The 26480-nt window shown below is 41.4% G+C and overlaps 1 protein-coding gene across 6 annotated transcripts; it reads right to left on the minus strand.

The window, feature by feature from the left end:
• Positions 1 to 5128: 5128 nt before the first annotated feature.
• On the minus strand, positions 5129 to 25134 carry LOC149913806 (contactin-associated protein-like 2). Of its 6 annotated transcripts, XR_016460930.1 has the most exons (5): positions 22876 to 25134; positions 21897 to 21953; positions 21485 to 21581; positions 18820 to 18967; positions 5129 to 9614 (listed from the first exon to the last, which is right to left on the minus strand). XR_016460930.1 is itself a non-coding variant. In XM_090128718.1 (4 exons), the coding sequence occupies exons 1-4, from the start codon at positions 22924 to 22926 to the stop codon at positions 6200 to 6202; spliced, it is 264 nt and encodes an 87-aa protein (XP_089984844.1). In that variant the 5' UTR covers positions 22927 to 25134; the 3' UTR covers positions 5129 to 6199. The 6 variants fall into 6 exon arrangements, 3 of the variants coding, with proteins under 3 accessions (XP_089984844.1, XP_089984843.1, XP_089984842.1); XR_016460932.1 differs by having other exon boundaries at positions 21485 to 22730; positions 22876 to 25133; XR_016460931.1 differs by lacking the exon at positions 22876 to 25134 and adding an exon at positions 10969 to 11056 and having other exon boundaries at positions 21485 to 22866.
• Positions 25135 to 26480: the final 1346 nt, after the last annotated feature.

Raw genomic sequence — 26480 nt, forward strand, 5'->3', positions numbered from 1 at the left:
ACATATATATATAGGCAATTGGAAAGAGCCTGAAAACCTTCCAGTGATGTGACATGTCTATTTTGGTGATACTAAGCTGCTATTACATCAATTGTGTTCAAAAATAACATGAAATAAAAATGCTCTGTAGGTGCCTTTTACTCCAGTAGAATGTAGAGTAACAATGTCATAGAGAGACATGAGGAAACTTGCACTACAGAATCTATCCCCTCAGTCTTCTTAATCTCTTTTACTTCCACAGGAAGAATTTTGTGGAGCCTATGACTGTTTCAAGTAGAGAAAGAAAGTATTACCTTTTTCTGATCTAACTTGCCACTCCCAGGGCAGTCCATCCCAGTGCTTGACCAATCTTTTGGAAAAAAAGCTTTTCCTAACATCCAACCTGAACTCCTCTGTCACAGCTTGTAGCCATTCCCTCTAGTCCTATTGCTAGTTACAAAGGAGAAGAGGCTGACGCTCACCTTGCCACAACTTTCTTTCAGGTAGTTGTAGAGAGCAATAAGGTCATGCCTGAGCCTCCTCTTTTGCAGACTAAACAATCCCAGTTCCGTCAGCTGCTCCTCATAAGACTTGTGCTCCAGACCCCTCACCAGTTTAATTGCCCTTCTCTGGACAAACTCCAGGCTTTCAATGTCTTTCTTCTAGTCAGGGACTAAAAACTGAACACAGTACTTGTGATGCAGCCTCTCTATAACTTAGTACAGAGGGATGATCATTTCCCTGCTCCTGCTGGCAGCACTATTTCTGGTACAAGCTAGTATGCCATTGGCCTTCTTGGCTACCTGGGCATACTGCTGGTTCATGTCTAGATAAACCTCTATTATAGTTTGCATGTAACTAAATAGCAAGCATTACTTTCAGAGTGACCTATGAATTAGTGATTGGTGCATGGGTTTCCATACTTTTGGTTTGCCTGGTATGTTCTGAGAAAAGAGGAATTTTTGTGGGCTACATGTACGTAGGTTACTGCAAGTAATGTCTCCATGGAAACTACAACAGATACAAAGAGCATAATAACACTATTTGATAGAGCAAATTCTCAGCCTCATAATACTATTTTTTCAAGAAAATCACCACCACTAGCTGTGTATTTTCACCAGGGATGAACAAGAAACCACAGGCCATTCTTGTAAAAACCTGCACCAGAGGAGGAGACTAGCTGTCACAGTTGCTGAAATCTACCACCTACCAACTCGTATTCACATCCACTGTTGGTGTTCGTCAGTGTTGAGTCATCACCAGTGAATGTCAATGAGAGCCAATTTTCCACCTGGAGGAATTGAATTATCCACCTTTGCTTCTTATGCACTTCTGTGTCAGAGGTTATTTTGTCAGACCACCATCCTGCTTCCATCTGTCACACACAAAATGTGATGGAATATGGTCAGGAAGTTTCAGCCTCTACTACCACACTTTCAACATCTGTCTCTGTCACCATGGGCCAACACAATAAAGCAGGAGGCATTATTTTTGGAGCATCTCTTGTAAAATATATAATACAGTTTATGTATGTAAGTAACAAAACATTTCAATTTTTAATTTTTAAAAAGGGGGCGGGGGGGTGGGGAACCATAAAACTAGTAAGATATTTGATTTCATTTCTGTGAAATCAATGCACAAGTCTGTTTTTATAGTAGTGGTTGCAATTCCTAGTGAGTTCTCAAGGTGTTAGTGAGAGACTTTTGATGAAATTTCATTCATTCTGTGCTTCATCCTTGATAACTGTTGTTCACAAATTTATGTACAATCAGAGAGCAATGACATGAATAAGATGGGGTGGTGAAGCAAGGAATGTTTGTCTCTGCTAAGAGAGGTCTCACAGAAGTCTGATGAAGAGACAGGATCAATGTTTGAGTTAAATATGTGATTGTAACTCTACACATTAAATTTAAAAATTTGCAGGTAATTTATTTATGGGAACTGAAAATAGGGTCATGAGTACACAAAAGAAAAAAAAGAAGAGAAGAGAAGAGAAGAGAAGAGAAGAGAAGAGAAGAGAAGAGAAGAGAAGAGAAGAGAAGAGAAGAGAAGAGAAGAGAAGAGAAAAGAAAAGAAAAGAAAAGAAAAGAAAAGAAAAGAAAAGAAAAGAAAAGAAAAGAAAAGAAAAGAAAAGAAAAGAAAAGAAAAGAAAAGAAAAGAAAAGAAAAGAAAAGAAAAGAAAAGAAAAAAAGATTCTTTTCATCAGTCTTGAAATATAGTCTCAAATTCCTTTATCAAAACAGAAAGTATGGCTGCATGTTTTTCACTGTTTGCAGTACTGTTTTTGGCTAAAGTATCAAATAGTATAAAATTATTTGCCATAACCTGACTTACCTGTACACTGAGCTCCTGGTTTCAGTCACCATGATGTTAGTGGCAGATCTATGTGTGGTTGTTTCTAGGTGAGCACCTAGGGCCAGACCAGGCAGGTAGGTTAAGAAGACTAATCACCATGGTGGTGAGGGGCAGAGGCTGGGCCTCTTGACAGGCTGCGCCAGATTGCATGTTGTCCACAGTCCATGGGTTGGACATGCCTGGTCTAGCTGGAAAAATCCTGACGGACAGAAACATAATGTGTTGGTGCGTATATCAGAAAACTCACTTTGCTTAATGGTGAAAGGATGTATGGAGAGGCACTTAATAAACATAACTGCGAGCCTTGATCTCAACTGACTGTTGTTTAGTTAATGAATAGAAGATGTGTTGTGGATTTTGTGACTGGACAATGAAATAGAATGAAACATTGGTTCTGTTTGTACATACTTTCAGTAAAGAATAAACATCATGAAGCTTGCTTTTCTCTGACACTCAGATAACTTTTCTATCACTGCAAAAATGTTCCTGGAAATTATAGAATGTGAAAAGAAGCCTACATTGATGCTGTACATAAGCAGCCTCTTGATAGCAGTTGAGGACTCAGAACTCGTAAAAATTGACTCAGCAGATCATTTTGGTATCCCCTAAATTCCCAGACATTTAGGCATGGTTGTAGACATTTCTTTAGGCGCTTCACTGAATCTGGATGAAAAATAATATTTCAAGAATTACTTCAAAGTAAGCATTTTTTAAAATGCATGTCTGACATATGTTGCCAAAAACAAAGGCAACTTTTTTAACATAATAGCGGATAATGTTGACTACCTAAATTTGAACTGAAATATATATAATTTATTAATCATTTATATGTAATATTAATCATGTACAAAATGCTATAATGGAATTTTTTAAGATTCTGCTGCACTAACTGCACAATGGAATGTTTTTGTTTGTGTGTTTGAGAAGGTCTGAAAGATTTAAGTTACTTTCCACCATGATAACAAAAACTAGTTAGGATTTTTAGAAAGTTACAAGCAGTCACACAAGAAAATAGGCACACAATAGAAGCAGGCAAAAATAAGGAAGATGTAATTGAAGAATTTATGATAAATTTTATTTTTTATTTAATTCAGAACATGAAATGAATTATACTAACATGTTGTGCCAATAACAGTGGACGCTTCCGTAGAATATAAGTGGGGAAGACTCTTTTCTTTAAAAAGATCAACATTTTAAAGAATTATTTTTAAAGAATTTAAATTATTAGTTGTGAATAGAGAGGAGGAAATACTCATAGAAATAATAGCTAGGGCACTAGTTACTGGTCACAGGTTAAGTGGCTTTTAAAGGGTTTTATTAAACAAATCTATAAAATTTTAAAGATCTATATGTTTGCAGTCTTTTACTGAACTGTTTTTAAAAGAGAAGATTCAAAACTCACTAGAAGTATGCCTGTTCATTGAAATGAAATTCTGTAGCTATTACTTCTGGACCGTGCATCCAAAAAAAGTTGTGAAAAATTCTGTCTCATTCTTAAAAAAATGAAAATAAGAATATATCAAATTTTGTAGTATATTATGCAACTTTTACATGAATATTGGATTAACTTTAAAAGATAATCATTGCATCCCTCAGTTTTCCTCCCTGATTTTGAATAAAACCAAACCTAGATAAAAGCTTGGTCCAAATGATAGAATTTTTTCTTCTCAAGACCAGTTGAAGCTAAATTTTATCAAACATTTCTATATATACAACTGAACAAGGCAAGGAAAAATATTTTAAAACTCCTACACAATTTTTTTAGTTTCATGTCTTAGTGATTACAGTCTTCACAGATGCATATATTTGATTTTAGGAGGCATAATATGAGTAATTAATGATAACTCAGAAGTTGTCAACTAGTTAAGAAAATGCATAGGAAAGCAAATACATTTAAGAAAAGTCAGAATAAAATTAGTACTGTGGCAGTATTTGTTTTCCTGATGCTGCTTTTTTACATCCTATGAATTAAACTTATGCCCTTCCTCGTTCCTACTTTTTATAGGAATAATCCTTGGTCAATAGAAAATATATTTGCAATGCATACTGCACTTGCACAGGTTTTTATTCTGTTCAGATACAATCTACATACAACGTATCTGTTTTTTCCAATAGCTACTGGAATATATAATCGCTCATAAACAATGTTATGTTTTGTTTTTTTTTTTTTTTCTTCATTAGGGGCTGATGTTATCAATTTTGATGGCCGCGTAGTGCTACCATACAGATTCAGGAACAAGAAAATGAAAACATTGAAAGATGTCATCTCTCTGAAATTTAAGACCTCTGAAAGTGAAGGTGTAATTTTCCATGGAGAAGGACAACAAGGAGACTATATCACCTTGGAACTCAAGAAAGCCAAACTTTTTCTAAATTTAAATTTAGGTAATTTTTTTTTTTTTTTTTTTTTTTGGTATGCTTTTGTGTCCTTTTTAACACTTGTTCTGGTTTCAGCTGAAATAAAGATGTCCTGGCTTTTGCTTAGTCATGGGAGCATGTCCATGGCCAAGCCAGGACAGGCCACTTAGTGGGAAAAAGAAGTCACCACTATACGCATGACTGCAAGGGGAGGGTGGAGCCAGGACAGGTGGCCAGAATTAGGCCAAGGGTTATTCTATAAAATATGACATGCAGAAGGTCATGACTACTACCCTCTGCTGATCTTCCACAGATGGGGAGGAAACTGCATCCCATAGTCTGAGGGGAATGAAGAAAGTCTTCAAGGCCTTGGGACAGTTGGTGAAAGGGTCTGGGGCACAAGTTATTTTCTCTTCCCTCCCTTCGTTTTCAGGTGATGACATGGGATGGAATAGAAGGATCCAGTCCATAAATGCCTGGCTACAAGACTGATGCTATAGGCAGGGCTTTGAGTTCTTTGATCATGGCTGGTTTTATAAGACACCAGACCTGACAGTAATACATGGAAAAGGTTTATTTCACAGTAGCAAAAGGGTTCTGGAACAGGAATTAGCAGGGCTCATCCAAAGACCTGTAAACTAAGTTTGAAGGGGGATGGGGATGTAGATTGACTTGGACTGGTGGAGAAGTGCTCTAGTATTGATGAAGGCCAGGACATGGGACAGACACCCCTTGAGGGTTGCCGGGCATTGGTTGGTATGGGGTAAGAACTTGCATTGCTGGCAGGCCACAGGTCAGCAGGGAGTTGTATTTATTGCTGTGGATTGGTCAGTAGGTAGAGAGTAATTGCACTGTGGCTGTATAAAGTATGCATTTATATATTTATAGTTGCATTTCTTCCCATTTTCCTCTTCTTTCTTAGTGTATAGTTTTTATCTCAACCTGCAATTCCTGTTTTTTTTTTTGTTTTTTTTTTTTCCCAATTCTCTCCCTCATTCCATCTGGGATGGAAAGGGGGAGTCTGGAGAGAGTGAATGGCTGTGTGATGTTTAGCTACGTGACAAGTTAAACCGCAATTCTCAAAAGAACTTATATCCTTCTTTTTCTTCAGATATGGCAGGCCACATAATTTAATTTTGTGAAAATATTCATCATTCCTTTTATGTTGTTCTTTTTTACTTCCTGTCCTATGTCCCCCCACTTTGTGTGAGATAACATGAAAGTAAAATCAAAATGAAGATCAACAATATATTATTATTAGAAACTTGTTGGAAAGGATTGGTAGGGGATTGGGAGAACTGTATTTGCCTCAGCTATAATTTCATCTTCAGAAACTTGCAAAATTGTTGAGATTGGAAGGACTTCTAGAGGTCATCTCGTCCATCCCCCAGCTCAAGCAGAATCAGCTAGAGCAGGTTGCCCATAAGTACATCCAGAGCTTCAAGTATCCAGAGCTTCAAATATCTTCAAGAGTGGAAATTGTCATTATCTCATTTTAAGAACACAATCAAGTGGCTGTGTGAAAGAAAGATGCTGTTTTTAATGCTAGGGGAATAAGGATCACTCTTAAAAATCTGCAGCAAAAAAAGATTACTGTATGGGAAGCTACAGGCCACATGAGGTTCAGTAACCTTCCTACAAAGAAACAGAGCTTGAAGATAGGCAGGGAGAAGGTCCTGTTTGTTTTTTTTTAAGCTATACTATGAAGCACTGGACCCACTGAAGCTGGTGAAAATTCTCGGAAGGATCAATAACCTTCAGCAAAAAAGCAGTAAAGATCATTTGTAGGAAAATACTGTATTAAGCCATGGCAGTGTGATTTGCTAGAATGTGTTGTCAACTTGCACATCTTTACTGATTTTCAGGCATGCTCCAGGAATGCATTGTCTTCTCATGTATTTAAAACATAGAAGAATACACTGAGTTATTGGGCAGTGCAGCGATTTTTTAAACTTCTTGGTGAATTTGTCATTTGCTGCTTCACTTGAGATATATACTACCTACCTTTCTGGCTTACTTATGTCAGCCAGACTGCAGTGAAATATGACCTCTGATGAGCACAGCTACCCAGGCAAAAGTTTCCAGAAAGCACAGCAGTAAGCTGCAAAACTGTATTTACGTTAACTTTAATTGCCTCCCAGAAAAATTGCAGAATCACAGATGGCCAGGGTTGGAAGGGACCTCAAGGATCATGAATCTCCAACCCCCCTGCCATGTGCACAGCCACCAACCTCCACATTTAATGCTAGACCAGGCTGCCCAGGGCCCCATCCAATCTGGCCTTGAACACCTCCAGGGATGGGGCATCCACAACCTCTCTTGGCAGCTGTTCCAGCACCTCACCACTCTCTCTGTAAAGAACTTCCCCCTGACATCCAACCTAAATCTTCCCTCTCTCAACTTAAACCCATTTTCCCTTGTCCTGCTGTTGTCTACTCTTTCAAAGAAATGACTCCCCTCCAGTTTGTAGGCTCCCTTTAGGTACTGAAAGGCTGCAGTGAGGTCACCCTGCAGCCTTCTTTTCTCCAGACTGAAGAAGCCCAGCTCCCTCAGACTATCTTGGTAGGGAAGGTGCTCCAGTCCCATGATCATCTCTGTGGTCGTCCTCTGGACCCTCTCCATCAGTTCTGTCTTTCTTGTACTGGAGGCTCCAGATCTGGACACAGTACTCCAGATGGGTCCCCACAAGAGCAGAGTGGAGAGGGACAATCACCTCCCTGTCCCTGCTGACCACCCCTTTTCTGATGGAGCCCTGTATACCATTTGCTTTCTGAGCTGCAAGAGCACTGCTGGCTCATGTTAAGTTTATCATCCATCAGGACGCCCAGGTCCTTCTCTGCAGGACTGCTCTCAAGGACTGCTCCTTTTACCTCATCTAGTGAAATGTGTCCCTACCCAGGGTGACACTTAGTAGAATGAAAAGGCTCTCACTGTGAGGGTACTCAAACGTGGAACAGGTGACAGAGATACAGAGGATCTCAATCCTCCCCAGATTAACCAGATATAAGTAAGCTTCACTGAATCTAACCTACAGAACCAACAACCAATGCTTGCAAGTTGTATTCCGTTCAGAGGCTTTCCTCAGAAAACGAGTCAAAGAAGAGAAGCTATGAAGCAGCGGTGAAGGGACAGCTGTCCCACTTACCCCATTAGTCCAGTGGACAGTTCAATGGTACAATTTTCTGCATCTATACAAGGCATAGAAAAAAATATAAGAAGTACCCAAGCAAAAGGGGTGCGTTGAGATCCTCTGGTACCATGGCAACACTGATGTCACCAAAAACAACACAACTAACTCAGTTTTCTTTAGTTCAGTAACAGTCTGTATGATTGTTTGCAATTTAGTCTTCATAGGAAACAGAATCACCGCTTTTCTCTCTACCTGAAGAGAATGTACACAGGGGTAAAGTGATGGGGGGACAGACACACTTATACATGCATCACTAAGCAAGAGCATCCGTAAATAAAAGCATGCTACATAAATGCCAGCTGTGGCTAAACAAACAGAATCATAGAATCACTCAGGTTGGAAAAGACATTCAAGATCATTGAGTCCAACGACCTAACCTTACTACCCTAACAAGCCTCTGCTAAATCATCTATCTGAGCAGCACATCCAAATGGTTTTTAAACACATCCAGGGATGCGATCTTTTAGGTAACAAAGAACTTTTTTATAGCTATGGTTTTATAAAGTTATTCTCTCAAGTTGTTCAATATACTTAGAACCAAAAGGGCAACTATGTACCATGAGAAATAAAGAAAACAAGGAGAGAGAAAACGAAGGAAGAAAGGAAGTAAGAACATGTTTATATTGAAAGAATTAAAAATCCACTACTTCAAGTTTCTGAAAAAGAAAAATAGAGATGTTACCATGCAAGGAATTAAGCAATAATTCTTTTTCCAGCAACCAATACAGAAATATGAAGTTCTGTTCGGAAAAATAAATGCTGAAAACAATTAATAATGTAAAAAAAATATTTATTTTCAGAACTCGCTAATTACATACATTCTTCTAAAAGTTTGAGGTTCCTTTATTAAAATAATTTTCTAATCTAGAAGTTATATAAGCACTTATGTGAAAAGGAAAGATTTATAGATTTCTCATGCAAAGGCTGCTCTGAAAGCAATGCCTTCTATTTTATTTTGTTGGCCCATGATATCAGAGGTAGATATCAGTAGTATAACAGTAGAGATTGAACATTCCCACCAGTATCCCACTAGATTTTGTTGCCATGATGGCAGCATAGTGGCAGTCTGTGAAAATTATATCTGACACAGAAGTGCACATGAAACAAAGATATAACTGAATTCCTCCATGTGGAAAAAACAGCATCCATTGACATTCTTCAATACTTGATGAACATTCACAGAGATTTAACGGTCAGTGTTAGCATAGTGTGTTAGGTGGTGTGTTTCAGCAGTGGTGACAGTAATAGTGGATCAAATCTGCTGCTCCAGGCTTTTTTTTTTTTTTTTTTTAAACAATACGCGCAGCATACAAGCCCTTCTTCAATCACCACCAAAAATGCATAGCTAGTCATGGTGACTACATTGAAAAATAATCTTCTGTAGCTTAGAACTTATTCTATTTAAATGGAAACTATATTATATAAGATTATGATGATACAATTTGATAAATGGGAAGCATTACTTTCAGAGCAAAGAAAATATTTAAGGGAATGTATTTAAATCTTATTTAATTTATTGTGACGTTCTAAAAGATAAACAAAGTCCAAGTGTCCCATAAAAAAAAAAATTAGTATTTCTAAATCAATTTTTCTGAAGGAGGGCCACAAAGATGATCAGAGGGATGGAACACGTCCCCTGTGAGGACAGGCTGAGGGAGTTGGGCTTGTTCAGCCTGGAGAAAAGAAGGCTGCAGGGTGACTTCTTAGCAGCATTCCGGTACCTAAAGAGAGTCTACAAAGAGGAGGGGAGTCAACTCTTTGAAAGGGTAGATAATGGCAGGACGAGGGGAAATGGTTTGAAGTTGAGGGAGGGAAGATTTAAGTTGGATGTCAGGGGGAAGTTCTTTACAGAGAGAGTGGTGAGGTGTTGGAACAGCTGCCTAGAGGGGTTGTGGATGCCCCATCTCTGAATGTGTTCAAGGCCAGATTTTATGAGGCCCTGGGTAGCCTGGTCTAGCATTAAATGGGGAGGTTGGTGGCCCTGCATGTGCAGGGAGGTTGGCGATCCACAATCCTTGAGGTCCCTTCCAACCCTGGCCATTCAGTGATTCTGTTATAACATCTGTACATTCATTGATTATACAGTATTCCATCAAAAAACCTTAAAAAATCTTTTAAAAATGAACTAGCAATACATACTCTTCTAAAGGAAATGCTGAATGATTTAAAAAAGTGTTCAAGTGTAATTGAAAAATGTTTGAGTATGCAACTGAACATTTTGGTGGGATATGTATGCATGTAAAATAGATCTTTTTAAAATCTGACTTTGATTATGCATCCACTGATGCATAACAAATGTACTTGTATGGGATACACATTGCTGTTGCAGATCACAAACCTGTGGTGCCTGAGAATATCCACCAGTAACTTCACTACAGCTAGACATTTAAAAATAATGGACTGCTCAATTTGCTGTGGTTTCAAGAAGTTGATACAAAAATAAAACATTTTTTGTATCAGACTAAATATATGTTAAAAGAATGAAAAATATATGTTAAATTTTAATATTTCATTTAAAAATTGTACCATTCTTAGGTGCTGAGTTGATGACAGGGCCTGCTGGGCTGCTGTGTGTGTCTGGGGTGCCCTGTGCTGGACAGCCAGAACCAAAATAGACCCATACCTATTACTGTTAACCACTAGAGATAAGAAATTAGCTGAAGTCTGTTCTCACTTACTTGCATACCAGAATAACAAACACTTGCAAAGAAACAATCACAACTATTTCTTCCTGGGGAGTAGGTAAACAACCCACACTTTAAATACTTATTAAAAAAAAAAAAAAAGTTATTTTTGATCCTAAATCTGCAAAACTCTACTGTTTGAGGAGTACCATGGAGCAAATGAGGAAAATCACCACTTTTTATGATCTTCAAGATAAGAAGTCCCCTCTATGTGAAAACAAATAAGAAAAATAAAAAAAAAAAAAAACATGCTAGAGAGTACATTAGAAAAGAATTAAGCTTTCAAACAGAGCATGTTTTCAAAGAGATCTTCAAATGCTTTCACAGTTCATTTCCCTCACTCTCCATTGTTTTAATACAAGTACTGAGACATGCACCTGTAATATCAGAAAAAGTAAATACCAAGCTATGCTTGCAGATGTTGAACTGTGACTATGCTGGCTGAAGATCAATTACATAGAAATTGTAGAAATATCCAGAATAAAAATATCTAAAGAGAAACAGAGAAAAAGAGGGTTGGATGCTTCGGATAACTCTTAAGTGTTCTATTCACTGTCACAAACAAAGCTACTAAGTTTACAGTGACTGCTGATAATTTTCTCACATCTGTGATTCTTTTTTTCTCCAAAATGAAAAACAATTTTAATTACAATGATTTAATACAGTTGCTACAAATATGAGAACATGATTAGACAAAACATATGCTTCAAAATGTTTCTTCCTATCTATCATTTAATATTTTTATGCAGTTCCATCACTTCTATGGTCATAGAAGTCCATCTTTTCATTAAGACAGTTCAGTGAACATTATTATTATGAGTAATAAAATATTATGAGAGGTTGGCAAAGAACCATTTACATGGATTATGAGACCACATAAGTATCTTCACAATTTAGGTGGAAAAAAAAAGTGTAAAAGAATAAATATGTATTCATATGTTTACATACATATGGACATATAGTTCATTCAGCATAGGGAGTTCCAGTGGCCATCAAGACACTTCATCAGTTTTTTGATCGTGAAGGTTTGTTTGTTTGTGAGCATAGGCTGATGAAACAAAATGTCCAGTATATCTATCTAGTGGCACTGGACAAAAGAAAATTGGTTAGGTTCCACACAAGTTAAATAGTGGCTTTCTTATCTACTTTAAATATTCCCTGTGATATTTTGATGTAATATATAGTTTTGGAGAGAATGGAGTTTCTGTGAAGTACATATGGCAACCATAGGAGAGAGTGATGGAGATATGAATAGTTGGTAGCAATAGCATGACAATGGCAAAGGAAATTACAAGTATCACAGAAATTTTTCTAATGATGAATACAGCTGATGAATGTGGAATTAATAGTGAAGAGGAACAATGGTTTCACTTAAAGTCACTACAGGCAAATAGGATTAACTTGTCAAAATCTGTTCAAGCTCTAATTTTTAGCACTTCAATATTTTCAAAACAGTTATTGTAAATATTCCTTTCAAATACTTATGGCTTAAGCCTTAACAGCATCTCCAAGTCTAATTTTTTTTTCTCTTGTAAATATTCACATGACCAAGATTTTGTTCACTGTACTATCTAAGGAGTAAATAATCTCCATAAAAAAATGTTCATTTCTTCATAAAATGATAAGGTCTGACTTGTTTATTTTTCTTCTTTTCTCTCCTTCCTTAAAAAGAAATCAGTCATACATCAGAATACTCTAACAGTAACATTTGACATAACAAGATAGAACTAGTCCATGAGCAAAGGTATCAGTGACTCCATTCCACTCATGCCATAAGATTTCAGCACCCAGAAGTCCTCAGAAGATTATCTTAAAAAGTGCTGTCGAAGACTGTTCAATAGGAATGCTACTGTTTTTTTTGTTGTTGTTTGTTTGTTTGTTTGTTTGTTTTGTATGCATTAATCTGCTGCAGTATTGTGATTGAAGGAACTATTCGTATGGCAATGATTCTGCAGGAGCTTATTATGAACTTCAAAAATCAGTGATAAAATACAATATATATTGTAGTTGTCATAGGCTCCAGATGCCTTGAATTTGCTGATTGTCTAAAAAATTCATAAATGGGAACATGACGAGAGACATCTATCTATCATGTCTCTTTACTCTCTGTCTCAAAAAGAGCTTGAATATAAATATTCCATCAGCTTTGCATTAATGAATTCAGTGGATACTTTGCCTTCTGTAACATTACTTTCTTTCCTATGACTTGCTTTTTGATAAATTTTTCCTATGGCTTGCTTTCTGATAAATTATGTCACTGCAAATGTAAAGATCCTTTCTCCTCTTTTGAGTGTATTAAATATATTATATGTACCTGAAACTCTACAAAGGGGATGGGGAGCAAAATGCCTCCTATACTGTCAGAAAAGAGCAAGTCTGACACTGCCTTATGACACTAAATATGGACAAGTCTCTGGAGCTGGACAACATGTATCTCAGAGTCCTGAACTAACTGACTGATGTGGTTGCCAAGCTACTCTAAATCATTTCTGAATATTCATGGCTGTCAGGTGAAGGTCCTGGCAAGTGGAAAAAGGAATCATCACTCCCATTTTTAATAAAGGGAGAAAGGAAAATCTGGGAGACTATCGACCAGTGAGCCTTACCTGTGCCAGGGAAGATCACAGAGCAGAACCTCCATGAATCTACTCTAAGGCATGTGCAAGAAAGGGGAGGGGGGTGATTCAAGAATGCCAACACAGCTTCATCAAGGATAGGCTATGCCTGACCATAGAAGTGCTCAGGTTGGAAAAGACCTCAGAGACCATCAAGTCCAACCACAACCTAACCAAACTTACCCTAATTCTAACAACCCTCTGCTAAATAATGTCTCTGAGCACAGTAAACAAATGGTTTTTAAACACATTCAGGAAAGGTGACTCAACCCTGCCTCTGGGGAGCCTATTCCAGTGCTTAACAACCCTTTCTGTAAAGAAGCTTTTCCTGATATCCAGCTTAAACTTACTCTGGCACAACTTGAGATCATTTTCCGTCATCCTGTCACCAGTGAGAAGAAACCAACCCTGCACTTGCTGAAAGCACCTGTCAGGTACTGGAAGAGAGTAATAAGGTCTCTCTTCAGACTCCTTTTCCCCAGACTAAACAGCCCAATTCCTTCAGTCGCTCCTCATACGGCATATTTTCCAAGCCCTTCACAAGCCTTGCAGCCCTTCTTTGGACCTGCTCGCACCCCATGTCCTTTCTGTATTGAGGTGCCCAAAACTGAACACAGTACTCGAGGTGAGGCCTCACCAGTGCTGAGTACAGGGGCCAAATTACTTCCCTAGTCCTGCTCACCACACCATTCCTGATCCAAGCCAGGATGCCACTGGCCTTCTTGGCCACCTGGGCACACTGCTGGCTCGTATTCAGCTGACTGTCCATCAATATACCAGGGTCCCTTTCTGACAGGCAACTTTTCAGCCACTCCTTCCCAAGCCTATAGGGTTGCCTGGGGTTGTTGTGACCAAAATGCAGGACCTGACACTTGACGCTATTGAATCTCACACGGTTCACCTTGGCCCATCAATCCAGTCTATCCAGGACCTTCTGTAGCACCTTTCTCCCCTCTGGCAGATCAACACTCCCTCTCAATTTGGTGTCGACTGCAAACTTACTGAGGGTGCACTCAATCCCCTCATCAAGATTGTTAATAAAGATGTTAAATAGAAGCGGCCCCTGTACTGAACCCTGGGGGACACTGCTCATGACCAGCCGCCAACTACATTCAACTCCATTGATCACAATTCTTTGGGCTTGGCCATCCAGCCAGTGTTTCACCCAGCAGAGCATACATCTATTCAAGCTATGGGCAGCCACCTTCTCCATGAGAATGTTGTGAGGGACAGTGTCAAAGTCTTTACTGAAGTCCGGGTAGATCACATCGACAGCCTTACCTTCATCCACTAAATGGCTCACCTTGTCATAGAATGAAATCAGGTTTGCCAAACATGATCTACCATTTGTAAACCCATACTTACTAGGCCTGATCCCTTGGTTGACTTTTAATTGGTCCATTATGTCTCCTGAGATTATCTGTTCCATAATCTTCCCTGGTACTGAGGCGAGACTGATAGACCTGGAGCTACCAGGATCATCTTTCCGTCCTTTTTGAAGATGGGTGTCACATTTGCCAGTCTCCAGTCCACTGAGACATCCCCGGTTAGCCAGGACTGCTGAAGGATGATGAAGAGTGGCTTGGAAACCACATCCACTAACTCCTTCAGCACTCTAGATGCAATCCATCTGACTCCATGGACTTTTGAGCATTCAGCTTCTGGAGCAAGTCCAAAACCATCTCATCATGGACTATGCAGGGCCTATTCTGTTCCCCATCCCTATCTACCAGTGCAGGAGGCTGTGTTCCCAGGGAGTAACAAGTCTTACTATTAAAGACTGAGGCAAAGAAAGCACTTAATACCTCAGCTTTATCCTGATCCTTGGTCACCATGTTGCCCTTGGTGTCCAACAAGTCATGGAGGTTCTCTCTAGCCCTCCTCTTGCTGTTGATATATTTATAGAAATATTTATTGTTGTCTTTTATCTTAATGACCAAGCTCAATTCTAACTGGGCTTTGGTTTTTCTAATTTTCTCTCTGCACAGCTTCACTACATATCTGTAATCGCCTGGAACAGCTTGAAAAGCGGGCTCATGTAAAATCAAATGAGATTCATCAAACCAAAATGTAAGGTGTTGCCACTTGGGTTGGAGCAATCTCAGATATGTGAACAGACTGGGAGAAGTACTCAATGAGAGCAGCTCTGTCAAGTAGAACTTGGGGGTCCCAGTGGATAAAGAGCTGGATGTGAGCCAGCATTGTGCACTTGCAATTTGGAAGGCCAACAGTATACTGGACTGCCTCAAAAGAAGGGCAGCCAACTGGGTAACAGGAAGAAGTTGTCCCCCTCAGTTCTGTTTTTGTGAAGTCACGCCTGAAATACTGTGCCCAGGTCTTAGGCCCTGAAGACAATAAAGATGTGGAGCTGTTGGAATCAGTCCAGAGGGCAGCCACAAAGATGATCAGAGGGCTGGAGCACCTCTCCCGTGAGGTTCAGGAAGTTGGGCTTGTTTATACTGGAGAGGAGGATTGTTTTTCTGGGGAGACCTCATTGTGACCTTCCAATACTTCAGAGGAGTTTATGAACTGGCAGAAAACCAACTTTTTTCATGGTCTATTAGTGAGAACGGGCAAGAATGGTTTTAAATTAAAAGAAAGGAGATTTAGGTTAGATGATAGGAGGAAATTTTTTATTCACTGTGGTAAAGGACTGGAAAAGGTTGCCCAGAGAAGATGCAGATGCTTTTTCCCTAGAGGCATTCAGTGCCAGTCTGGATCAGGCCCTGGGCAACCTGATCTAGTGGTTGATAACTATGTTCATGTGAGGGCATTGGAACCACATGATATTTAAAATCCCTTCCAACATAAGTCATTCTATGATTTTAAAATGAAAGCTACAACTCCCGTTGACTACAGTATATATTTTTTTAATGTTAAATATTTTGTTTGCTTCTCTTCCCACACAGTTAAAATCTTTTCTAAATTTGACATCAGCACTTATTCACAGAGAGAAATGTAAAGAACATTTTCAATCTTACTGTAGAGGGAGCCTTTAATTTATTTATTTATTTATTTATTTATTTATTTATTTATTTATTTTTGTGACTTCCAAGAGATCTATTAGAAAGTAACGTCACAGATCTCATCTGCAGTTTCAAACATAGAAAAATCTCAAAGCAAGAAGGCAAGCAAATAATTAAATGAATAAGAGCACCTTGAAAGGAAATATTTTGTAATTTTACAAACTTCTCTAGGGAATAGATGTCATCTCTAATTCTCTTTTAAAGTTGAACCTTTTTTTTAATTCACATTGCTGTGCAAGGAAGAATGTGGTTTCCATTTCTGACACACAAAAAATAATGTGTATTTTATCAGCATACTCAAGAAAAATAAGAACAAATCAATATGGCAATTAATGACCACGTATTTCAATATGTGGTTTAATGAGAGTTCTTAATACTCTGAGACTAATAACCAGATTGCTGTATTGTGCAATGAAATATTTTTTTAAGCACTAAGTTTATGACTTTCCAATTAAACCTTTACTATGAGAAAATGTGCAAGTTCTACATCTGAAATATGTTCTCAAATATTCTCTAAATAAAAGACTGCATTCAATATAAACCTACAAACTTGAAGAAAAATATATGATTGTAAGGTATTAAGCAACCTTTTGCTTTAGGTACTGTTTCAAAAAGTTTCACAAATTGGATTAGATGCCCATGTTTTAATCAGGCTTAAAAAATTGCTACTTATCTATACAGTCAGTTTCTTCACTGACAGCAGGATTAATCTGCAAATCTCACTGGTTAATGACAATGCTTCAATATACAATACTAATTATAGGGCTAAAAACTTTGCTCCTGCTGAATTCTGTATCTATGGAACAATGTAACTTTACATAAGTTGCTCCAAATAATGCATCTGAAAACAAGTTTGGAACTCTCAAACATTATTCTGTTTTTCCAAGAAGTCATAAGACAGTGAACTTTTCTTCTCAACTGCGCTGCTGCTGTCTACTGGTTTCAGCATACTGACTCAAGGACAGCCTGATTCCTGCTTCTAAAATCTACACAGTATTTTAGGAGAGGTTTTTTTTGTTTCTTTGTTTTGTTTGTTTGGGAGGAGAAAAAAAAAAAGTTCCTATAGACATATAAATGTAAAACATTATTATTAATGTCATTAACAAAATACTGAAATAACTTATAATACTAGCAGTTCAATGCTTCTCTTCGAGGAAAACAAAAGATTAGGTTTCTTACTTCAGTTGTCTGTGAAGACAAATTTTATCAGTATTGTTTTAGTTGATTCATTATTTCCTTGATAGATGTGTTTTATTTTTCTCCAGAAATATGCAGTCTTTCAAGCAGACAACTTTTCATCCAGTGACAGAAATAATTTTGTTAGCCAACTATGCTTTTCCTCACATTTAGTTTCAGACTCCAAATTCATCTTGTAACGTGCTTACAGTGCATAAGATATCAATTTAATTAAAAAAAAAAAAAAAAGGAAACAAAACAAAAACCTAAAACCTTTTGCTTGTAAATATTTTTGGCTAAAAAAAAAAAAACAAAAAAACAAACAAAAAAACCTACAACTTAAAAATATTTTCTTTTTTTTGTTGTTGTTTAAAAAAGTGTTGGATTAAAAAAAAAAAAAAGTTGGTTTCTGTCTCCATATACTTGTATTTGTATAGTAGATATACTTAAATGTAAAAAAATGTAATCATGATGTGAAATCAACCATGTTATAGTGTTGGCTACACTTAAAACAGCATATAAAATATTTTAGTAGAGTGAAAGCACATAGCCAAGTCAAAGCAACAGAAATCACAAGATATTTTTGCTAGTTAATTAACATAATTGCTAGTTACCATGACAAAGTGTTTCAATAGGTCTTAAATCACTTGATGTCAATGGAAGAGTCTTCAAGATAGGTGCTTCTTAACTTGTTCTAACATTTTTTTTTTTTTTTTAAGATAAATCTCAAGTATTTATTTCCCCTAAAACACCTACAAGAATACTGTACTAAATTTGCATAGAAATAGGACATCAGACATTTACAGTTTGCAGGCATGTGGACTTCACGTAAGCACCCACAGGATCAAATTCAAGGAATGGTATTTAGAAACTACACTTGCTTTTCTTAAAACTTGATCTGTTGTGCTCTTAACCACTTGCACCATTGCTCATCTCGTTTTTTTTTTTTAGAAGAGATTCTAAAGTTATACTCAAATATTAAAGGAAAAATCTCCGAAAAACATGTCATATTTAGACAAGGTGAGCTTCTTCAATTGAATTTTTACTTGTTTTATTTTTATCTTTGTCATCAGGCAATGAATTATGTCTTGTTTCCCTCTCAAGACCCAGCATGAAATGTATCTGAATGCTATCTTTTCCTCAACTGCTCTATTCAAGTCTTCTGCAAAAACAATTTTGAAGATCAAAAGTAGTGATTTCAAAGCACTCTTACTAATTCTAATGCTGTATTTCCTATAGAAGAGCTAACTAGAAACTCAGAATAAAGGATACAGTAAATATTAAATTAAGCTCCAGTTATTACAATTAGTAATCCTGGAATATCTTCATGCATTTTAGCAAAAAGCACTTGAGATTCAGATTTAATCTGAAATTCAAAGACAGTTTCTATTTAGATTTTTTTTTTTTTTTTAAAGGAATATAATGGAAAAACTTACAGTAGGAGCAGCCGTAGACCTCAATTCTTAACCCAATTTGGCCTTCTCCATTCCAATCTAAAGGAACTATACGTACATAGCGAGCAATGACTGGGTGTTGCAAATCATGTCGGACCACACTATCAGAGTTTGTGTTTCCAGGAAATGCCTAAGGGAAAGAATAAGAAAATTATTTTATTATTTCTATCTCATACACTGTAAAGATTCTGTTATGAAGGAAAATTTTAGGTAGTGAAGACCTCCGAGTGACTAGTTAGCACTTAAGTTTGGTTAAAATGTTTTCTTTGATACTGAGCAAATGAACAGTGGTTTTAAAAAGTTTTGTAGTGCTCACAACACAAACACTGTAGCACTGGAACCTCGTGCTTTCTCCACAATAGATACAGTAAATTCAGATAAGAGCTGCTGCTAGATAAGAAAGTATTTTGCATCACTGATCCATTGCTCAGTTACTAAAACATTTATAAAGATGTCCAAAAGGGTTGTTCTGTGACAAGATACCCATCCTCTAACAGATTACAAACAGCAGTCACTGTCTTGTAAACAGAAACACTGATATATCCTATTTCCTACAGCAGACCCTCCAATTTCTCAAATTTCCAGGAATACAAAGATCTTTCTTTATTTTTTATGTACTACCTTCTGGAAAATGAGCACACAGTTTCTCTCCTAACCATAGTTACCTCCCACAGCAAAATCAGCTCTTTTTTGACTACGGAAGTCAAAAAAGTACAAAACACAGTACTCTGTCATGGTTTTATAATTTTGTTATCGGTATTCCACACCAAACATCATGTAAAGCACGGGTAATTAAAGAGTTAATACTCCAGTTCCGTGGACTGACAACTTTCTGGATGCCTGGTTCTCAGAAGAAAGGAAGAACTACACATCCCAGGGGACTTCATGTTCAGAGAGGAAGATAAGCCATGGGAGGGAGTCATGCGATCTTGCTCTCTGGCTCTCTTGCTCACTGCCTAGCAGTGTGTGGGTCTGCTCCCCAACCGTGTGCCTTCAGTTCAAAGTACGCCTTTTAGTTTCGGACACTCTCTCTCTCTCTTATTTGATTTATTAGCCTCAATTTCAATTATATTATATTATATTGTGTTATCTTGCATTCCAATATCATGTTTAGTAAAATTAAGTTTTCCTCCTTAGATTGTTGCTGCTGTTCTGGTTTCTGGGCCCAGCTCCCATCTCCCTTCCCTTCCCCATTTTCCGTCCTGTTTTTGGGCCAGGGGGCCTATGGGCTTGCTGCCCCCTGTCGAGGGCACACGTTGATCTAGATAACTCCGTGACAGACTCTCAAGTAAAATTTAAAAATGACTGAAGTAAATTCAGTGCTTCTTTTGTAATTTTGTACCTCTTGGTAAAAGATTTCATAGTACTCTGCTTAAAAGTAAATGATACCTATCTGTTAACATAACAGATTTTATTGTCTTTTCATCTCATGCACAAACCATTTGTTTTCTAATGGTAAATGTTAAAGATTGCCTTTTAGTTATTTTCAGCATTTTCAGAGAAACATCATAAGTCTTCATGAGTAATTTTCAATAAAACGAGTATCTTGGAGCAGTAAACAAAGAAAGGTGATCTTTGCCACACAAATAAACCCATATAGAATCCTATAATACATTCAAGTACTGGAAATAAAAAGAAATGAAGAAACAACTAGGCTGTAAATATATCTACTGCAAAATATAGTCATCAAAATTTTGTAAAGCCAAAAATTTAGGTTGACACTTTGCATATAGATACAGCACTAGATATTTCAGATGAGTATCCATCTTGTATACTGCACAGTAGATCTAGGTGTAGGTAAAGATTCACAGAACCCTTTCCTTGATGAGCTAAAAAAAAATAATGCATGTAATATTTTTTATAAGGTTGGTTGTTTGTACTGCTGCAATTATTGTGCTAAATAATGATGAAGACACTCATGGCTTCATAGTAAAACTTGTTAGGTACAAAAATTAATGCCTGTGAAGCACTTCCATATTTGAGTGCTAAGCATTTATGAGAAATACAATAGTTCTGTATTCTGAGCTGAATAGCAGACAGACAACAACAAAAAGCACAGGCCGAACAAGAACTAAACAATCTATTGAATAACTGCCTACCATCTCAGATTTAATGCTGTTATGTTCTTGTTAGCAATGCCTCTGTACCATCAAAAACTATGGCAGAAAGTCACAGAGATTCAAAGGACCGCTTTGCAACAAGCTCCTCGTATACTGCATGAACATTCTTTCATCCCTGCAGCACTCTCAGCTAAATCAGGATCGCCCCACAGAAATAATTCATTTTCACTGCTAACAGTCTTGCGAATTGGCCTACCACAGCTAGTACCATTTTCAAGACCTGCTGCTTTGTGCTGCCAATCAAGTTTCTTAGCTCCTCTCCCCCCTGCCCCAATGGCAGTCACACTTCATGATCTCTGCTTTCCATGCTGGAGCTGCAGCCAGTTGGACTTAGGTTTCTCAAGTCCCTTTCAGTCTCAGGAGGGAATAAAACAGCCAGAATGGAATGGATGCAATGCGGCTCTCTCTAGGACACCTGCTGCCTCAGAAGAGTTCACATCTACTGGACAGCTACAGAGCTCCTACAAAAGCATCACACACAAACAAGGAAGGAAAGAAAAACCCAGGACACTGTGCAGGGGTCCTACCTCTCACTAGGTGATGATACCTGTTCCGTGTACAGAGGATGGACATAAACTGCACCTCATCTGTTCCCCACTTCTTCTCCCCCGCTTCGTACAGGCACTTCAAGACATTAGGGGTGACAAAGTAAGGCTCATGGAGAAGACTGGGCGTACAGGAGATCTTAAATCCCTTGCAGCTAGAGCACTGCTGGCGCGTACTTGTCTAGATCACGGATATTTTCCAACAAGCACCTACCAGGCACGGCAACCCACAGCCAAAATCTCATTGCCCCTGCCAAGTAGCCAGCCTGTCGAGAGACCTCTCATTAGAGACTTGCAAACAAGGCTAAAAGCATTATTTCCATTTCACAGGCTGGCTTCTCTTCACCATGCATCACCTGCACAAGAATAGATTGGGAAGCACATTACTACGCACCTGAGCATCTTGCTGAGCATGGGCATCATCCACATACATTCCTTCATCTCTGTTTCCCTGCAAAGACACAAGGATAGAAGACTCAGTTCACCAGAGCATCTACTGGAAGCAACTCCTGAGAATTCCCCGTTCATGAAAAGCTGCTGGGGATGGATAATGGAGTCCTTCAAAGGGAACACTAGCTTACAAATGAAATGCAGCTCAGATGTACTTTGGGCTTCCTTCTGAAACGAGCAGCAACCCACTTTACTGGGACATTTAAAGAAGAGCCCACAGCACTCATGCACACCCAGAGTCAGAGTTCCCTCCCCGGAGAGGCTGGGTTTGAGGAGCAGGTCATGGGACACACAGGGTGAGAAAAAGCCAGCCTGGAGCTCCTCACCACTGAGTGCAGAGCTGTGCCCACAGCTCTGAACATTCACCCCCTTCTCCCCTCAGCTTGGCTCACCGTTGCGAGGGACACGAGGACCCTTCGAAACATGGGAGATGTGTCAGATACGATGCCATCCTCAAGGGAGCAGCCATATTCCAGCAAGAACACACACACAGCACCCGTTAGGAGCAGGGCCACCACCTGGGTGCTGCCCACAACATTTGCCAGCTGTAACCTAGCTAAGTACAGAACTGTGCCCAGGGCTCCCAGCAGCACTGCAGCACTCCAGCCATCATCATTAGTGCTACAGCCTCCAATTAAGAAGCGCAGACAGAAGGAAACTGACAAGAGAGCCTTTCGCACTCCTTACGAAGCTTGTAGTTCTCATTAATGCGACAAATCTCTCCATTGGTGCGAGAAGCCAGAATTTCCATTGGGCAACCTTCATCTGCTCCTGCTCCCTAGGGAATCACCAAGGCAAGACTTAAGATACCAGCACCTGCTTGTGACGTGCAACCAGGTTTCTTTAAGAGAGAGAAGACATGCATAACAAAGCAGTAAGTCCTTGGCCAGAACTTAAGCAATACAAAAGGAAGATTTCCAAACCTTCACAGCCCTCCTTAGTTCGTGCACGTCATACATGGTGGTGGGAGTCATCACCCCAATGATCACCCTCTCAAAATTCCCACTCAGCTCCGACTTCAAGTCATCAATCAAATCCTAGAAGGCAAAGAGGAGAAAGGAGTTGGCAGAAGGGACGGCCTTTGAGGACAGAGGAACTGAGCTGTTCAGCACTCCTCTTCAGGCTCCAACCCTCCTTGCATCAACAACTGCTCTGAACTGAACAAGAACAAAACAACCTTGGTCAGGTGAAGTCTCTGCCGACCTTTCTCTTGTAGAGATTGGGTCGTTTTTCACTTTGCGCCCAAGTGACACAACCACGTTCATGCATCTCTGCAGACCACCCACCCTGCCAGTAGTGCTCTTAGAGGTGATCAGAACTTGCTGACGCTGGGAAACATTTAGTTTGGTCAAGACGTCAGTGATGGCATCTTCATCCGTGCCTGCAAGAAACAAATGGAAGCTAGTCAGGATGCTTGCACAAGGATCAGAAGTGCCCTCTGGTCTTGTGCCACCTCCAGTCCCTCACACAGCCGGCTCTCAACAGCTCCAGGACTACATCGATGCACACAAAGCTGCCAGGACCCACGCCACCAGAGCAGCTGCATTTTGGGACACGAAGGGCAGTTCTGTTTCCACTTTCCAACAATTTTTAGGGCAGTTGTGCAGCAGAGCAGTGCAAGCAGCTATGCTTCCCTCTATCAAACCACCAGAGCAGCCATTCGCAGTGCTGGGGAAAAAATAAAAGTTGACCATGGGAGGAGATCAACTTAGCAAAGCCCTTCATGGCCTTCCTGAGAGCCTGCGCTTCTTGCTCAGCGCTGAAACTTGAGACCCCCTCGATTGTTGCCTAAGGCCACAAGAAAAGGATTTAGCAAAGGCAGACCGACGCACGCAGAGTTGAACTGGAAAAAAAAAAGAAGACAAACATAAAAGATGTGAACACAGAGATAGTAAAACTCCACCCACACAACTGATGCTTCTCTCTCACTTCTGTCTCACACGGCAGCCTGTTCTAGTGGGACTTCCCAAGCATATCAGAAAGAAGCCACGGGGGCACAACTGCATGGAGAACATATCTCCATACTGCTGCCCACGGAGTACCGGGTTTCCAGTGAAACAAAAGCTGGACCACCCGGCATCTGTGTTCAGGCCCACCAGGCCTTCTTCCTAGCAGTTCTCCACGTCAATCATAAAGCAATGCACTCCCATCATAGCCCTAGTCCTGACTTCTCTTGTAGCAGGTAAGGACCAGTATTCTGCACCATTCCTTTTGCTCTGCTCGGCACTGGGAAGGCTGCAGCTGGAGAACAGCGTCCAGCTCTGGGCTCCCAGTACAGGAGACAGCTGGACATGCTGGAAAGAGTCCAATGCAGGGCTACCAAGATGGTGAAGGGACTGGAACACCTCTGCCATGACAAGAGGCTGAGAGAGAGGGGGCTGCTCAGCCTGGAGAAGGGGAGCTCAGGGGGATCCCACCCACGGCTGTAGAAGTTCTGCACAGAAGTTTGTCCTGATATCCAACCTAAACTTACCCCATGCCTGTGTGTCCTGCGGAACCCCACAGATGTGACAGTGGGCTGCTTCTCAAAGGAAACCAGTGCTCGGCGTCGGGAGCGGTGGAGGAAGCAGCTGATCCTGCCAATAACGCTGCCATCGCGCGTCCCTCCCCGGGACTCCCACACCTTCCTCTCCCCAGCCCGGCTCGGCTCCTCGCAGGCTGCAGACACTGCTGAGGCACTCGCGCTCCAGGCTGTCATCTTCTTCCCGTGCCGCCGGACCGCTCTCTGCAGGGCTGCGCTGAGCTCCTGCTGCTGCACCAGAACCGCAGCTCCCGTGCTGACGGACGGCGGAGCTTCGTGCCGGCACCCACAGCACGCGGCCCCCGGGCTGCTGGCGGCACGGCAGGATGCTCCCGTCCCCGCCTCCCTCCCACCGCCCGTCAGCTCCGGCATCCTCCCGTTATCCGCCTGAGGAAACGAAGGCCCCGCACAGGGCTCTGGACGGGCTGACCGACGGCTGATGCCAACGGAACGACGTTCAACACCGCCACGCGCCGGTCCCGCACTTCGGTCACGACGACCCGAGGCATCTCTGCAGGCCGGGGGCAGAGCGGCTGGAAGGCCGCGCGGAGGAAAAGGATCCGGGGGCGCGGGCCCCGGGGCCCCGGAAGCGGAGCGGGCGCGCGGAGCGAGGCAGCGCCGCGGGCAGCCGGGCCGGGGCCACGCGGGACGCGCGCGATGATGACGCAATGACGGCGCGACCGCGGGCGCAAACGACCCCGCCGGGAGCGCCCGCCCCGTTCCGCGGGCCGACCAATAGGAGAGCGGGAGAGGCGGGGCCGAGCGCGGGCTCTCCGCCAATGGCGGCCGCGGGATTCCGTGCCGGGAAAGCGGCGCTCCGCCGCCCCGCGTCCCCGCCGCCGCCCGCCCCGCGCCTCGGGGCCCCGTCCGTCCCGCGTCAGAACGGAGCCGTCCTCCGGAGTCGGCGTCGCGGCGGGGCGCCGCCGGCTGAGAACCGGCGGCTGACTGCGAGCGGCGGGACGCCCGGTGTCCGGGAGCGGCTCCTGGCCGAGCCGGGCAGCCCCGAAAGAGAGGGACCGACCCCGCCGATCGAGACGCGTCGGAGCCCGGCAGAGTCGGGCGGCCGCCTTCGGTTCCGGCTCGGCTCGGCTCGAACGGTCAGCAGCGCCGTGCTGAGCCGCTGCCCCGCAGGCGGAGGACTCGACTGCCGTTTTCTGTATTCACGTCTGTCCGAGAAGAAAGCTGGCGGCGCTGGCGCTGACCAGGGAGAGGGAGGCCGGGGGCCGGAAAGCTCTCGGGCTGCGGCTCCAGGGCAGGCAGAGGAAGTCACGGCGCCGGTGACATCAGCCGGGCTGCTGGGACCTGCGTGCTGTCACGCTGCGTTTCCGTGACGACGGCGGGCTCTCCCCGAGGAGCCGAGGGCAGCTTTGCTGCTGAGTTCGTTACCCGACGAAGCCCGACGCGGGGGGGCTGGGCAGACAGTCTTGCCAAAGAGGCCCGTGCTACAGCAAGATTGACAGCACGACGCCTTTTGTTCCCCTTGAGCCCTGGCCAGGCTTCGGGGCGAAAACCAAGAGGAGAAAGAGGGCAGCGGCTGTTCCCTCGGACTGCTCCGTACATTGGTTTACTGTGTGCTAGAAAGGCTGGAGCTGCTTGCAGCGGCTCTGGACGCCTCACTCGTGGGATGGATGCATTGCTGTGCAACTTCCCCATGGCTGGGAGAGGTTCTTCAGATCCTCCCTGCAAACGGGGCTCCCCAGTGACTGCAGATCTGGCTGATGGTAAAGTGCTGGGGCAATTGGTCGTGGATCTTTCTTCACCACTGTGCTCACGTGGCAATGAGTAGGCCCACTGCCTTGCTTATTCCCTTTACTGCTAAGCTTCTCTTTTGGCTATAGACGCTGCCAATATTACTGTTGGTTTTATTTTGTCATAGGCAGTAAAATAAGCCTATCCCAAAGACGTTGGTGTCTTTGTTGCAGCTGTTGAGCCCACCGATTGGCACAACAGCATTAACACATGATGGGCACGTAACTTGGACATCAGGAACGTGACTTCAAAGGCTTC

This window comes from Phasianus colchicus, chromosome 34 (assembly GCF_987193195.1).
Source record: "Phasianus colchicus chromosome 34, bPhaCol1.hap1.1, whole genome shotgun sequence".
In the NCBI taxonomy this organism is placed as follows: domain Eukaryota; kingdom Metazoa; phylum Chordata; class Aves; order Galliformes; family Phasianidae; genus Phasianus; species Phasianus colchicus.